This window comes from Mytilus trossulus, chromosome 3 (genome assembly GCF_036588685.1).
Source record: "Mytilus trossulus isolate FHL-02 chromosome 3, PNRI_Mtr1.1.1.hap1, whole genome shotgun sequence".
Taxonomy (NCBI): Eukaryota; Metazoa; Mollusca; class Bivalvia; order Mytilida; family Mytilidae; genus Mytilus; species Mytilus trossulus.
The window spans coordinates 22,411,487-22,427,980 of record NC_086375.1 but is presented as its reverse complement, the minus strand read 5'-3'; the positions used below and the strand labels follow the sequence as shown (position 1 = coordinate 22,427,980).

Sequence of the window (16,494 nt, the reverse complement as noted above, 5' to 3'; positions counted from 1 at the left end):
TTTCGGTCTGTATTTGACTTTTAATATTGTTTGATATCGTCTATCGTCACTGAGTGTTGTGTAACCGAAATGCCCATCTGGCGCAACTATAAAATTAAAATCCTGTTGTCTATGATAAGTTTATTTGCAAGTTACAGTTTTTAAAAACATGGTTTATAATAAGACCTTTTAGCTTATCCTATATCAAAATCTGTCAATACACTGTTATTAATGATTTGATTGCATACGTGCTAACACTTTCACTATTATGACACATTCATTTATCAAGATTATACATCACATATTGTTGAATATCAGATAAAAACTAACGAAAGTATTTTAATTATATGTGAATGATGTTCACATGGCATATCATCTTGTTCAAAAATTCGTACTAAAAACAAACAATAAAAACGAAATATAGTTGCATTAAAACATTTAAAGTGCGCACATACACACATTTCGACCTATAATTGTTTATTTGGAAAGAGAGTTGTTTAATTGGCACTCATACCACATTTTTTTAATTTTTATATATGCAGTGTATGTAAAGTTCGGATTCTAAAATACCATTTTCACTGTATACATATGCCGAACATTTCTGATGTAGAATGGTAAATAAACAGATGAAAAAAAAATATTTTTGAAGAAAATGAAGAAAAATAGTTCACATGTATATGTTTAGTAATAAATAATACAAGTTGGACAAAATAAGAGATGATAACGGAGTTTCATCGCGCCAAAAGCCTTCCATACCTGAAATTATATCCCAAAATAGGTGAATATTTAGGTCGTTTTACTAACAAATCGTGCAGGTGATTAAAAAAAACTAGCAGGAAAGATGTAGTTGCAGAAACATATTCATTTCAACACAATTATTAATGTTGTATAACGTAGAATAGCTTTTCTTATTCAGTTTGTCCATATTGAATTGAATTCCAATATGATGCTATATTTATGCGAGTCGTATTAACTGTTGAATAATGATACGTTACTTTCATTTTCGCTGTAGAGCGATTCATTGGTATTGTATATGCGATGCATTTTCACTGTATGAATTTTATTCATTTTTATGCATTCAATCCTAATTAAGGATTTTATAGTGCTGACCTTGAGAAGGCAAGTTTGATTGAATACTCAAATAAATTCAATAGATATCTATTTCAAATGTAACACATTGTAGTCATAATATAACAACATGTGGATCATTTAAGAGTTGAAAGTGTTTTTAAATTAATGAAAACACATTAAGGTCAAGGATCATTCAGTAAATGATCAGTTCATAGATTAAACAAAAAAAAACTCAAAAATATTGAAATGTACCTCAGAAAATGTAGAATAAAGTATTAATGTCACCGACTTCATTTAAAATTTTCTTATAGGGTACTAAATTACATTGAATATATAGAGAAAATCAATATCCAATGATATGACACTTGATCACTAAATACGTTCATCTATCATGTTTATCGATATAGAATGGGATAAAAAGGGATAACAAAAACAATAACACTAAAGTTTTTTCTAATACTTTTTTATAAATCAATTTTATGACCAATATCAATGACGTTTAATTTACTAAATCTAACCGTATATCTAAAGTAATAGGTTTTTTTTAATTTTTGGTCCGGTTTTAAATTTGTCCACAGGGTTCAAAATAAAACTTGAGGTTCTTCTGTAGGCTGATTCTTCTTAATTTTTGGCCCATTTTACAAGTTTGTGGGATCCAAACTGTCTACAAATAAATTCTTTTGAATTTCAACAACAATTGAATATTTGGGTTTCATTGGCATGCTGAATCTCACCGTGGTTTTAAATTTGGGATTTGGGGATTTTTGGATTTTTGTCCAAGTTATCGAAATGGTCCACATTGAAGTCCAAACGGTCTAAAATTCATTTTTTTTTATTTCATCAAAAATGAAGTCTTGCTTGAATGTTGTGTACATCTTACCCCAAACTATTCAGGGTTCGACCTCTGTCGTAGAATCAAGGGTGCTCTAAAACATGTATCAATGCACATTTATCAGTACATAGATATAGGAAGATATTGACAGAAAAAGTTTGCCCAACACAACTTGACTTATATTTCACGCTTTAAAACTTTGGATAGTTGTCACATATCGTTTCATTCTATACAGTAAAGTAATGCAAGCAACAATCGAGCTTAAAACTATCTTTCCTTCAGAATATGGACATTGAAGCATTTTGGGGCTCAACAGTTAGTGCAGCGGCGAAATATGAAAAGACGCTTAGTTAAGGAGTTTAATGCACCCAAAGAACACACACCTGGATTTTTTTTTTTAAAAAGAAGACATGTTAAACTTACATTTTAAACATGCAGTAAGAAAATCGTATGGTCGAATATCCGTAAAAATGGCTTTTTAGAGCTTTATGTAGTGTATAAAAAAATTCACTGATACACTAAAATGTTAATTATTATTACGAATCACAATATTTCGGCTATTTTTTAATTTGATAATGTAAGAATATATAACTGACGATAAAACTAGTCAATGATTGTTTTAAAAATATTTACACCATCAACATTTTAAAAACCGTTTTATTTCAGTAGTTGTGGTTAACACGATTTTTACCGGTTTCCGTTAAAAACAGGATAATTATAAAACACTTCATTTGTGTGTATTTTGGCATAAATATACACTTTGATATTTACTTTATACAAAACAATTTTCGTTTGGAACATTTCTTCTTCGATTTACAAGAAATTTTTGTGTTTTGAATAGAACACATCAATCTGTTACACAATTTATATAATTCCGGAATTACCGTCCGGGACGTTTATTTTTGTTTAATCCTCACTCTGTTCAGTCTTATCACTGTACAGGAAGCCAAATGTCGATTAGCATTTCACATTGAAATTGTTTGATTAATATCAGTTTTAGGGTTTATATTTGTCTTTACACTAGTTTTATATTTGCTTTGTTGTTGATTTCATTGTATTTTTGTTATTTTGAATACCCAGAGTGGTAATATATTGGTTTTTTTTATCATTGTTTACATTGTGTTAAGTAATCGCTTAAAAATATTCCAGATCTGTTGTGAAAATTTTCCGGACAATGTCACAGTTCGGTAAAACTTACCCCAACAAGTGCCAAGAGAGGGAAGTCTTCCTAAGATTGGCTGGAATGCATTATTTGTCAGATTAAAGCCCGGAAAAATTATATATTATCACTGACAAAGGCAAAGCTAGTTTCATTGAAGCTACTTAACTACGGAAAGATCAGATATATTTGTAGAAGAGTTGTGTTCTATTAATCAATTGTTTTCGGAAAATATTGATGTCAAATACCATAGGTCTTGTTGTAAATCTTACACCAGTAAGAAGAATCTATCTTGTTATAAACAAGAATTTATGGAATCGGAGGAGACTAAAGGTGATGCTAGCATTTTTTCACCTGCTGCAAGCACATTTAGAATCACAACTCGATCAAAGTGGTATTCCTGTATTTTTTGTTAGAACAAAACTTACAAAAAAGATGCTAAATTGCACAAAGTGGAATCAGAAGACAGAATTAAGAACATATTTGAGGCAACTAGAAATAATTCGGATCTTGAAATTGAGTCATGAACATTTTACTGAAAATGCCCTTTATCATTCGGCCTGTATAACTAAATATCTACCGAAAACACCCCAAAAAGTAAAAGCAGAATCTTTGGACCACGATACTGCATTTGTGAAGCTGGTATCAGAAATTAATTCAGACCTGATGGTAAAGCATAAGGCTTTTATGATGTCCACCTTGCTTGAGAAATTTCGTTGCTTGCTTCCACAGGACTTTGCTGACAAATACACAACATATAAATTGCAAAATAAGTTAATGAATTATTACGGCGCCGCAATTTTCATACAACCACTACAAGGCCAGGGTAAATCAAATATCATGTTCAGCAGCTCAATATTTATCGGTTGCTGACATTTTTGATAGATATGACATTCAAAATTCCACCAAAGCTCTGAACGGGAACGTCGATCAAAGTCATTTTTCAATCCAAAAGTGTTTCAAGTAATCGAAGGAAGAATCATTCCAGACTGGAAAAAAATTCTTAGTTCATGTGAAAACAAGCAGTCACTTATAAAGTTTCTTGGTGAATTCACTTTGAAATATATGAAAGAAATAGTTGTCTAATGGATGGACATTAACTGTACCTTGCTGGATCATTTCCCAATCCAGAAATAGTGAAAATAATAAGTCCCAAAGTCCCAAAGGTATATCAGATTGCAGTGAATTGTCAAGTACACAAGAAGAGGCAGATACACGTAATATCCTGCATGCATTGAATGCTGAAAAAACTGTACAGGGAAAACGGTATAAACGGTCGCATTATTGTAAAGTCTCCGGATAGGGACGTGCTAGTACTTTTAATACATTATTTCCTACAGATGACTCATATATCTGAATTGTGGTTTCAAACAGGAATGATCACTAGCATTAAGGATTGTCGGCGTTATGATCCTAAAGGAAAGTCCAAACGCTGCCATAATAATCTGAATAGTTTCCGGGTGAAATTAGCCACATGTAAAGATTCTAGCTTGGTCCGACTCCCTCCTTGTGAAGCATCTTTCAAACAGCACGTCCTTAGGTCTTATTTCCAAACCAAAATCTGGATGCCTGCACATATTGCCAAGTCTGTTATTGCATCGCCTCTACAGTTTGGTTAGAAAGAAGGAAAGTGTGGTCTTGAACCTGTCTTGTTTGAAGGTCAAATGTCATCTGACTTCCTCCAAGATTTGGTGTGCACATGCAAAGGAAAATCAGTTTGCAGTAAAAGTTGTCCTGTACTGAACTTTGTCAATGTCAAGCATCAGACCTTTGTAAAAACATCACTACACACCTGGCAGATTTAGATGATGATAATGATGCTTGATTACCTGACCTCCTTACGTCTTATTAATGCTAATTCTTGCACACACTTGTTTTGCTTTTAGTTTTTGTCCACCTTTTCTGTTGATTTAATATACGTTTAGTTTACTTTGACACTGAAGCTATTTCCGTTTATTATGAAAGGACGATCGGCATTCCGAATAACTATTTACACCACTGGGTCGATGTCACTGCTGGTGGACGTTTCGTCCCCGAGGGTATCACCAGCCCAGTAGTCAGCACTTCGGTGTTGACATGAATATCAATTATATGGTCATTTTTATAAATTTTCTGTTTACAAAACTTTGAATTTTTCGAAAAACTAAGGATTTTCTTACCCCAGGAGTAGATTACCTTAGCCGTATTTGGCACAACTTTTTGGAATTTTGGATCCTCAATGCTCTTCAACTTTGTATTTATTTGGCTTTTTAACTATTTTAATCTGAGCGTCACTGATGAGTCTTATGTAGACGAAACGCGCGTCTGGCGTATAAAATTATAATCCTGGTACTTTTGATAACTATTAACACCACTGGGTCGATGTCACTGCTGGTGGACGTTTCGTCCCCGAGGGTATCACCAGGCCAGTAGTCAGCACTTCGGTGTTGACATGAATATCAATTATATGGTCATTTTTATAAATTTTCTGTTTACAAAACTTTGAATTTTTCGAAAAACTAAGGATTTTCTTACCCCAGGAGTAGATTACCTTAGCCGTCTTTGGCACAACTTTTTGGAATTTTGGATCCTCAATGCTCTTCAACTTTGTATTTATTTGGCTTTTTAACTATTTTGATCTGAGCGTCACTGATGAGTCTTATGTAGACGAAACGCGCGTCTGGCGTATAAAATTATAATCCTGGTACTTGTGATAACTAGTGGCACCCGTCGTGTTATTTGCGAAATTACAACCCAGTGATTTGGTCTCATTTGTAAGTTCACATTAGAGTAAAAGATGAAGGTATTATGATTACGATAACTGGAACATGTTGGAATACAATTGATTAAAAGTAAAAGATTGATATTTGTATATATGTTCAAATGATTATTTTTGTATAGTATTGATGCTTTGTCGCTTAGTCCGAGCCAACACCTCCCCCCCCCCCCCCCCCCACCCCCTTTCCGATTTTCCTTTGACTTAAGTGTGAGTTGATTTGAAGAGTCTCATTTTTTAACCAAAAAAGTATTAGTTTTTTTATTTGTGCGAGCCTGCGACATAAATGTAGCTGCAGTGAGACATAACAACGGCATCGAAAGTGGCGTTATTTCGGGACCTTTTATAGCTTACTATGGGGTATGGGTTTTGTTCATACACCTAATCGCTATTTATTCCATTCCGGATAAGTTCTAAAATTTCACAACTTTTTCATCCAGTTGAAGCTATCTGGGACCCCGTTTAAACAATTCACCATGTATAATACTTTTTAATGAGACCTGTTTAAACTACCGTAAATACTTCAAACAAAATATTTCTTAACTTCAATTTTAATTTCGAAAAAAGTGGATCATACTTTCTCAAAGTTTCTTGATGATCTCTGTCTAAAGTTTTTCCTCCCTCAGCTCACTGCTGATGGCCTCCATTTTCGAGCCGCGTGACCTTAACAGGAAGTTGTATAATGACTGTTTTTCCAGGAATGGACTAAATAGCGATAAGGTGTATTGTTGAAAACCATACAGTTTTGTTTTAGTAAAATAAAACCGACTTAAACTGTTTTGACATGATAAATTTATAACCTACTTGAAGTGTTTTAAAACTTGTATAGCAGTTTTTCCTCAATATCAAGAAAAAGGCATCTACAGAAAAACATTTTGTCTTATTTTTTTGACCGATGAATGTACAGCCGATCAACATTACGCTTTTCCACTGAAAGCAGCAATATTAGGCGAGACACAGCGTTCCTTGGACTTTTTTATAAGTTATATGGTTCTCTACTGACCCCATACGGATCCATAGAGTGTTAGTAAAATCCATAGGGGGTGATGTCCAAGGCCGAGTCCCCTTTGAATTTTATTCACCCTCTATGGATCCGTAGGGGTCAGTAGTTAACCCTATAACGAATTTATCGGACGCTGGATTTTTTTCTGCGGCGTTTTGTTGAAAAATAAACAATGAAACACAACAACATTAATAGATGACGTCGCCATTAACGTGTCATGAACCCCTTATGAAACTTACTAACCTCATACAGTCTCATAGGAGGTCACGTCTTGACGGCGTTTAACCAATCACAACGTGATAATTCATATGTGGTCCGATAAACAAATATATTATAATACTGTTTCTATTTGAAAACTTAAAGATCAAATTACAGGACCAAGTGGTTTGGGGATATCCCAATTATGTCAGAAATACTGCAAAATGTTTAGGATTTTATTTTTTTATTATTGTCTGCCGTTCCTCTTTTTCATACCAAATAACTCTGACCACCCACTCGAACTTTAATTTGATTTTTAACTTTGGCGATACCCACCAAAAGCACATTAAACAAACGACATATTGAAATCTGTTAAAAATCGAATTTTTTTTCACATTGTGCATGGTGGCCTTTTGTAGCTGACTATAGGGAATGTTGTAGGCTGTAGGGTTGCATATAAATGATTTCTTACATCCACTGCTTTTAAATTCTGGTGAATAGTTGTCTAATTGGCAATCACACCACATCTGCTTTATTTCAACTCCTATGTTGCGTTTTGTATACTGCTATATTGTTTATTTAGTATGCATATCCCGGAGCCCTCTTTTCGGAAGCCCGAGCAAAAATCCTTATTCCGCGACAGAAAACTTAATTACGATCTCAAAAAGACATATAGCTAACAGTTTAACTGAAACAGTAACCCAAACTTTAATTTGAACACTCATTAGATGGATGGCCAAACACATCAAGGTACATACAGTAAGGAAATATATCTAAAAAAAGAACAGTTTTTTTCAGAATTGGTCACGTGGTTATACCTCATCAAGAAATGGGACAACCACATCAAAGAATGACAGGACCACATCAAAGAATGACAAGACCACATCAAATAATGAAACTAACACATCAAGTAGTGTAAAATGGTCAAATTTTGAAACATCATTACGTAATGTTAAAACCATATCAAGAAAAGACAAATCATAATTACGAAATAACAAAACCACATCATGTAATGATACACTTACGATACGTTAAGTTACATACACATCAAGTATTGGTAAAACCACATTGACTTATGACACAACCATATTAAATAATAGTGAAACCACATCGGGTAATGACAAAACCATATTGAGTAATGACAAAACTATATCAAGTCAATACGAAACCATATCGTGTAATATCGAAATATCATTAAGTAATGACTATTCCATTTTGAGTTATATCAAAACATCATTACGTAATGTCAAAGCCATATCAAATAAAGACAAACTAATATTAAGTAATGATAAAACAACATAAAGTAATATCAGAGTTCCGAATAAGACAGTTCAACATTCAAAGAACGCTGTGTGTATCACGCAGAAAACAATTCTAATATAAAGAGCTGCCAAATCGCCTGAAATATTTGGCAATCAGAACAAAGAAACCAACAATAAATCGATTTGTTTATAAACCAGCAACTACCAAGTTATTCATAATAGATTTCAAAAACTCTAGAATTTCCTATCTACTGCAATATAAATCCAAAATAGTTACTTGAGAAAACTGAAAACATAAACGTGTTATAAAGTTCTATGTGCGAAGGTATGTATATATGAGGGGGCTCGAATTAGCTTTCATTTCTTCTTTTACCCTTTGTACATGTTGTACTTACAAAGACTTGGTTTGAGTCGGTTTTATAAGTAATGCCAACTGAGAGCAAACATACGAAAAATTAATTAAAAAGATATTTAAATTATATAGGAGTGGCGAAAGATACCAAAGAGACAGTCAAAATCAGAGATACAAAATAAACTGACAACGTATTAGTTTAATAAATTGCCTTTTATTCATAGTAAGATATATTCCTTTCGAAATCAGATGATTCAAGTAACTTTTTTTGTATTACAAGAGTTGGATTCCTGGTGAAGCAAAAGAGAATAAAACCCTTCCTAACAGTTTACCATCGAAAGCTGTAGTATATGCAGTAGATTCGAAAATCCTATGTTTGCGCTATTTTAATACATTTTTTGTCATTTTGCCTTATTGGTATATATGTCGTATACTATTTTCAGAAAACTCTACAGCTACCTCAATTATACACTGATCGTACAAAAGGCCAAGTTGTTTGGTAGTTTGATTTATTGCTGTCAAATTTAAGGATTAATGAAAAGCTTTAAAAAAGCTAGATTTTTCAATTCGGGGTGAATAAAGATACACTCATAAAACTTTACAACTATCTCAATTATATAGTGATCCTAGAGAATGCTAGGTTGTTTTGTGGTTTGGTTAATTGTTGTCAAATTTAAGGATTTAATGTATACCTAAAAAATGGCTTGAATTTGCATGTCGGACTAATTCAAATTAACTTGGATTTTCGCAAAACTATACAGCTATCTCCGTTAGATATGATTTCCAGATTGTAATGTAAGTTGGTGTATTGATGTCAAATTTAAAGATTTGAATGATCAAAGTAATTCAAGCTAGAATTTCCAGTTCATACTGAAATCAGAAATTCTATATTTGTTTATAATTTTTTCAAAACAACTTGTATTTTCATCAAACCATATAGCTTTTTAAGTTATATATTGATCTTAAAGAATGCCAGGGTGTTTGCTGATTTTGTTTGTTAGTATCAAATTTAAGGATTTAATTGATAGATAATTAAATTAGCTAGAGTTTTTAGATCCAATTAAATTCAGATAGTCACCTTTAAATTTTTTCATTTTTTTCCCCAAATCAACATGGTTTTCGTCAAAATTTTCAGCTATCTTTATAATGTATTGATCTTACAAAATGAAAGGTTGTTTGGTAGTTTGGTGTATTGATCTCAAATTATTCAATAACAACAAATTGTACCTTCTGCTTTTAACAACCGCAAAATAAAGGACTGTGTTGATAGGTAAAAAAGCTAAAGAACATAGTTTTGACGAAATTCAGATTGATACTTAGTTAAATTTAAATACTTAAATTTGACAGCAATAAAAAAAGAAGTCAATAACCTGGTATTTTGTAAGATAAATATATAATTAAGATAGCTTTAGATTTTGAGGAAAAAACTATTTAATTGAAAAAATAATTCACAGGTGACTCTCTGAAATCAGTCCGAACATAAAGTTATAGCTTATTTTATTACATATCAATTAAATTCTTAGACTTGACAGCAACAAACGAAAATACCAACCAACCTGCAATTCTTTAAGATAAACATATAACTTAGATGGTGTATAGTTTTATTAAAATCCAAATTGATTCGAAAAAAGATATAAAAAATTTAAGATGATTCTGAATTTAGTGGATTTGAAAAGGTAATTTAAATAATGCAAGATCACTATCTGAAAAGTCTTGCTTTTTACCTATTTATTTATTTCTTAAATTCATAGCAATGAAAGAGGGACAAACAGATACAAAAGTGACAGTCAAACTCTTAAATCTAAAACAAACTAACAACGCCATGGCTAAAAATGAAAAAGACAAACAGGCAAACAATAGTACACATGACACAGCATAGAAAACTAAAGAATAAACAACACGAACCCCATCAAAAACTAGGGGTGATCTTAGGTGCTCCGGAATGGTAAGCAGACCCTGCTCTATATGTTGTACCCATCGTGATGCTTATGTGAGAACAAATCCGGTAAATAGTCTAATTCGGTAGGTCAAATTCATGAAAGGGAAGGGGACTGTAGTTACGACGTAAGGAACATATTCGATATCATTTGTGAAGCGGTTATTCCATAACGGTCAACCAACTCGTGATGTCGTCCGTAACATTTACAAAGGGATGATTTCAACTTCACCATTTGAAACTCTTGGTTTAATAGCTTTCTTATGAGCAGCAACCCTCTATCAAGAAAATCATGATAGGAAATGTAAAAAAATTGAGAAAGGAAATGGTGAATATGTCAAAGCGACAACCACCCAACCTTAGAGCAGACAACAACCGTATTAGAAAGGAGCTAAGACTGGCGTCCAAAATATGAACCAACACACAGTAAATTGAATTGTGTAAAAATGAGAAAACTGTTCGGCTAAAGACGTCCTTTTACCTTTGAGAATCACAATGTAAGACTATCTCTATTATAGATATAGAATTATTGCGGCAACCAAACTCGCAAATATTTCGTAAAAAAATAAAGCTCTGTTCGGTTATAACAATTTTATTATTCTTGAATAAATATACGCTTTTTGTCACCATAGTTCTCACTTATTAGACACAAAGATCAAATCAAGCATTTCGAATAAAATTCCCTCAAAATGCCATTGGTTGCAAAAATTTAACTTAAAACAAAATATAACATTCCTTTAATAAGCTTATCATGCTGCACATGTTTTGATGTTATTAAAATTACGAAATAAAGCTGAAGTTATTAAAAACTAAACAGATGAAAAAATAATCATTCATAAAACCACAATCCCAATAAACAAACAAAAGCTAACATAATAAAAATAGTGATATTACTAAGCACATCATAGTAGTCCTCGCCTTTTTGATTATTCATACCGTCATCCGCAAAATGAAGCATTTTCTGCAAGGACAGCAACGCTAGGATGCTCACATTTGTATTAAGATCCATCTCAGATTCTAAATTTTTTACCGGAATAATGTGCGATCTAGGTAATCCCATTATCTGTGATATTTTGTCGACAGCTTCCTTGATCGGAGTACTGTAAAATACATTTGATAAATCCGTCTCCGTTTTCTGGCAAATCTTGTCGATCTTTGTTAATAAAACAATTTGCGGAATGCCTGCAATATTAATGAAAAATATATTTACATTGCATGGTTGTTTCATAAGCAACCCTACTTTTGGTCGGCTGAAATCAATCGTAAAGTACTTCAATGTCAAATTATTTCTCAATGAAATTCAAAATGCATGCTAGCGCTAACAAAATTTTGACATAATACATAATTTCATGGTTGTAGAAAAATTGTTTGAAATATATGGAAGGTAATAAAAGTAAGTGTCGATCGCTCAGACATTTTTAGTATGAAGGACAGATTCAGAACGACTTCGGCATAATAGAATTACAAGTTGCTTTCTTTAAAAAAAAGAAATGCAATCGTAAACCCAAATGCTTGTTTGGCATTATATATATATTAGATAATTGTTTAATAAAGATGTATTGTCTTATATTACTTTTGTTGTGCATAAGAATTAGAAACTGACATTGCCTGTTTACTTAATGTAATACCGGCTTCACACATCAACGTATCACGTATAGATCCGACGTACGTCGGCCGTGGCCAAAAACAATCATACACGCTACCAATACGCTAGTAATTTTGACCTGTCAATCATATCTGTATCGTGTGCACAACTAGCTTAACGCATGTATTGGGTGTGCGTAAAGTGTACCTAAGTGTTTCCCCTAGTCTTTCTACATTCCCAACTGCAGGTCTGTCTATATGTGAATGTTTGTCAATAAGTCTGTCACATTCGCCCGTCTGTTTACATGTTTACCAGTCCGTCTATGTCCACTTTTGTTATCAATAAGGCTGTTTAGTTTTGTTTGATTTTTGTTTTTAAATCTAAATGGTCGGGGCATTTAATAGCCGACTAAATAGTGTTTTTTTTCATTTTTGGAGGCCGTTCGGTAGCCTCAAAAGACTTACTACCACGTCATTGTAACTCTGGTTAATACTTGTATCATTAGTGCTGGACCATGGTCGATCCTATGCACCTTTGAGGCAGGCGGGATGTTTGTGTAGATCTTGTACAGCTCAAACTAATGGGAGTAGTTCCTGTACTTCTATGTCTAGTCCAATGTTGCATGGTTGGAGAGGGTGTAATATCTTCTGTAGGTTTGATGAAGTTTCACCCGTATCGGACTTCTTTTCCTGAATGAAAGCTTTAATTAAGGCGACGAGTATTTTTGTATGAAATGTGCCCTTAACGTGTCTCAAACTTATCTGTAGCGTTTTCAACGCTCGTGTAGCGTGTATATTATATGCGTGCAGTTTACAGGTCTCCGCTTGACAAACGCTTGAGCTGAATGAATTTTTTTATGTTCCATTAAAATTTTCCTGAAGTAAAAGCGTTCACCAAGCGTATACCTTTGCATTTCGACGTACTTCAAACTTATGGGCTTGCGTAGCGTTCCTCTGGTGAGCAACTAAGTTACGCATACGATGATACGAACTTTGTTAATTTTCTTTTTTGACTGATTGTTTTACATTGTCATTTCAGGGCCTTTTATAGCCGACTATGCGGTACGTGCTTTGCCTGTTGTTGAAGGCCGTACGGTGACCCATAGATTGTATTTCTGTGTTATTTTGGTTTCTTGTAGATAGTTGTCTCATTGACACCAAACCATATCTTCTTTTTTATATTCGATATCTTATCGCCGGCCTGGTTAAGTCTGCTAAAAATGCAAGCATGATTCATTTTTATGTTATCAGTCGTAATTAAAGTGGCACATTTAATTCGTTGTTTCATTGCTTGAAGTATCATTTCTTACATCTGCATGGTCAAATGTGGTTTTTTTTTTAAATAAATTTTAGACTTAGATTTCAGTCATGGTTATTTTCCCCCCTTTATACTGAATATCTATACTTATCAGTCGCATTTTAATGTCGAAAAGGATTCAGAGGTTATTATGTGACCTCCTTGTTTAAAAAAAAAGTAAATAATGTTGCAATATCTAAACAAAGAAAATAACTTTAAATTTGCAATTTTAATGAAAATAAAAACGGACATAACTTTCATAATTAATTTTAACGTTATTTTCAATAAACAATTTTTTTTGCTGAAAAATGCTCGTTTTTACACCTATTTGAGGCACGTATTTATGATTATATTTCCATGCCCTTGGTCTATCCTAGACGTAAAATTTCGAAAAGTGCTAATACTTTTTTAAAAGATTTTATTTTTAATTGTTCTCGTTTAAAATATTTTATTTTTTCATATTCAATATCTATTAAATTTTATTTTTAATAACCATTTTTTTTTTATTAAAGTTGCAATATTTAACCAAAAAAAATAAATGCAAGAAAGACTTCCCTTTAATTTCAGTATAAAAAAATAAATAGCTTGCTTTTTACAACATGCACATCTTCACTAAACGAAAAATCTAAAATAAAATGCTACTAAAACTCTTTCTAAAGATTTTATTTTTAATTATTCTCGTTCAGAATATAAAGCGCATTGTTTACATGAAATCTTATCTCATATCTAAACACAGCTGCTTACATCGTTTGACTAATTAAAATACTACGCATGTAGGTTAATATTAGCAGCTAGTAATTGTGTGCAAGAAAATATTATATCATAATAAATTTCAGATCATACGTAAAATATCTCTATAGCAACTTAAGATGCTAATGCATATTCAACAGATTAGTAAGCTATTGCGCATGTATTTGAAAGGTGGTCATAGAAAGAACAGAAGTGTTCCGAATAACATCCGGTGTTCCGAAAGACTACATCACTCGTCCAATATATACTGCGTAAACCCTCAGGGTTTTACGCAATAAAAAGATGCATTCAATTATAAAGCTAATATGATTGTTTTAGAAGAATAAATCCATTTAAATAATATGTTATACAGAGTAAAACATTTTATCATATTTGCAAATAAATAAAGGCAACAGTAGTCATAACTAGATTGAGAGAAAACAAATCCGCGTTAGAAACTAAAACGGAGGGAAACACACGATTTATAAGAGGAAAACAACGAAACAAACACTAAGCTGTCTTATGATAACAATAACCATATCATTAAGGGTAGAGATATATTTTGAAGAAAATGTTCTATACTAAAATGGCATTTAACTATAATGGTCGAATCAAGACACCAAGTCGATGTATATAAGGTAACACTGAATTCGCCTGTATCTTTTTAAGTAAACAAAATCTGACAATGACAAGATTTGAAACACGTGAAGATTTTTTATTACGAAACAGATATTAAAGTTTCTTAATAATTTCTAGATTATGAACTAACAATTAAAATTTTTAGTATGTTATAATTTTGTATTAGTATGTTATAAGCTGTGTATATACTAGTATAGAAATATAGAACTTTTTTGTTTTTACACTGATCGACTTTATCACTGTAAAAAATCAAATGAGCCCAAATAGCGAGCCTGATATTTCGCAGTGATAAAGTCAGTATTACAAAAAAAATCCTTTATTTTGTTGATTGGTAATAACGTAAAATAGATTAATAAAGCAAATAACAAACAAATATTTTATCGTGTCGAATCACAGCGAATCACACTTGACGTCACAGCTTGAAATGTTGTCCCAGTGCAGTAAACATGGCGTTCTCTTGCACAAAATATTGAAAATGAAATATTGCAAGCGTTTTATTAATTATATTTGGACACTTTAACAATTCCGAATATAACCGGTAAGTCATTTTATTTTTATTTTTTTCGCAAAGCACAGAATGAAAGATATAAATCAGCAGATCTGTTATGGTTTTAGAAGATCAAGCTATTTTTCTCTTGAATAATCTACCTATAAAAGTAGCAAATAATCTTTTTGATTCTTTAGTAAAACCAATTATGACCTATAATTCAGAAGTAACATATTTGGATACATATATTTCTTTTCATCGAGCCAAAAGCAGAGCCTTAACTTCAGGAAAAGAAATTAATCAACTGATTTAATAGACAAAACCCCCATAGAAAATATGCATCTTAAATTTTGTAAATCTACTCTAGGGATAAGAAAAAATGCACCCAATTTAGGAGCAAGAGTTGAATTAGGAAGATTGCCTATAGAATGTTTTATTTAAACACAAACCCTTTTATATTTAGCTAGAATATATAATAATAATATTAATCCATTGTTAAAGGAAGCTTTTTCTCTAGCACAGTCTCTAGATTTGACAGGAACTTACTCATGGTATACATATGCTAAAAATATTGTTAAAGAGACTAACGTTGACCTTAATATTCTTTCTACTTGTAAGGACATAAAAGATGTAAATAAAATAAAAAACGATATAAAGTTAAAAATAAAAAATAGATATGAAGATTTAATTCAAAATAAATTTCAAAACATCGATGATAAAAGTAATTTTTTTCTCTATAAAAAACTTAAAAAAGATTACAAACTAGAGTAATATCTAAATACATCTAATTTTCAGATAAGGAGAGTAAACACTAAATTTAGAATAAGTGATCACTCACTCTTGATTGATAAGGGGAGATATTCCCAAGAGAGAAACGTCTTTGCCATAAATGTAAAATACTAGAGGATGAGAAACATTTTTTACTATATTGTGAGTATAACAAAACTCTAATAAATGACTTTTTTCATCACATATGTGCAGAAAATAATAATTTTAATAATTTAAATGAAGAAGAAAAAAATCATTACTTACTAAATCCATCATCGCCTTTACAAACAAATAAGTTGGGATCCTTCTTGAAAAAGTCATCAGAACTGAGGAAAGGGGACTCTTAACAACTTGTTTGTTGTTATAAATTTTAATGCTGTTGATATTTTGTATGTTTAATATGTATGTATATATGTTTATTGTATTAATATATGTTGGTCACA

General features: G+C 32.0%; 1 protein-coding gene across 1 annotated transcript in view; it reads right to left on the bottom strand.

The window, feature by feature from the left end:
• Positions 1-11,376: 11,376 nt before the first annotated feature.
• The window catches only part of LOC134710533 (interferon-induced protein 44-like), a 28,006-nt gene continuing 22,888 nt past the window's right edge, over positions 11,377-16,494 (bottom strand). Inside the window, exon 5 of the mRNA XM_063570903.1 lies at positions 11,377-11,729. Coding sequence (XP_063426973.1) covers positions 11,377-11,729 — 353 coding nt within the window. The remainder of the gene's footprint in view (positions 11,730-16,494) is intronic.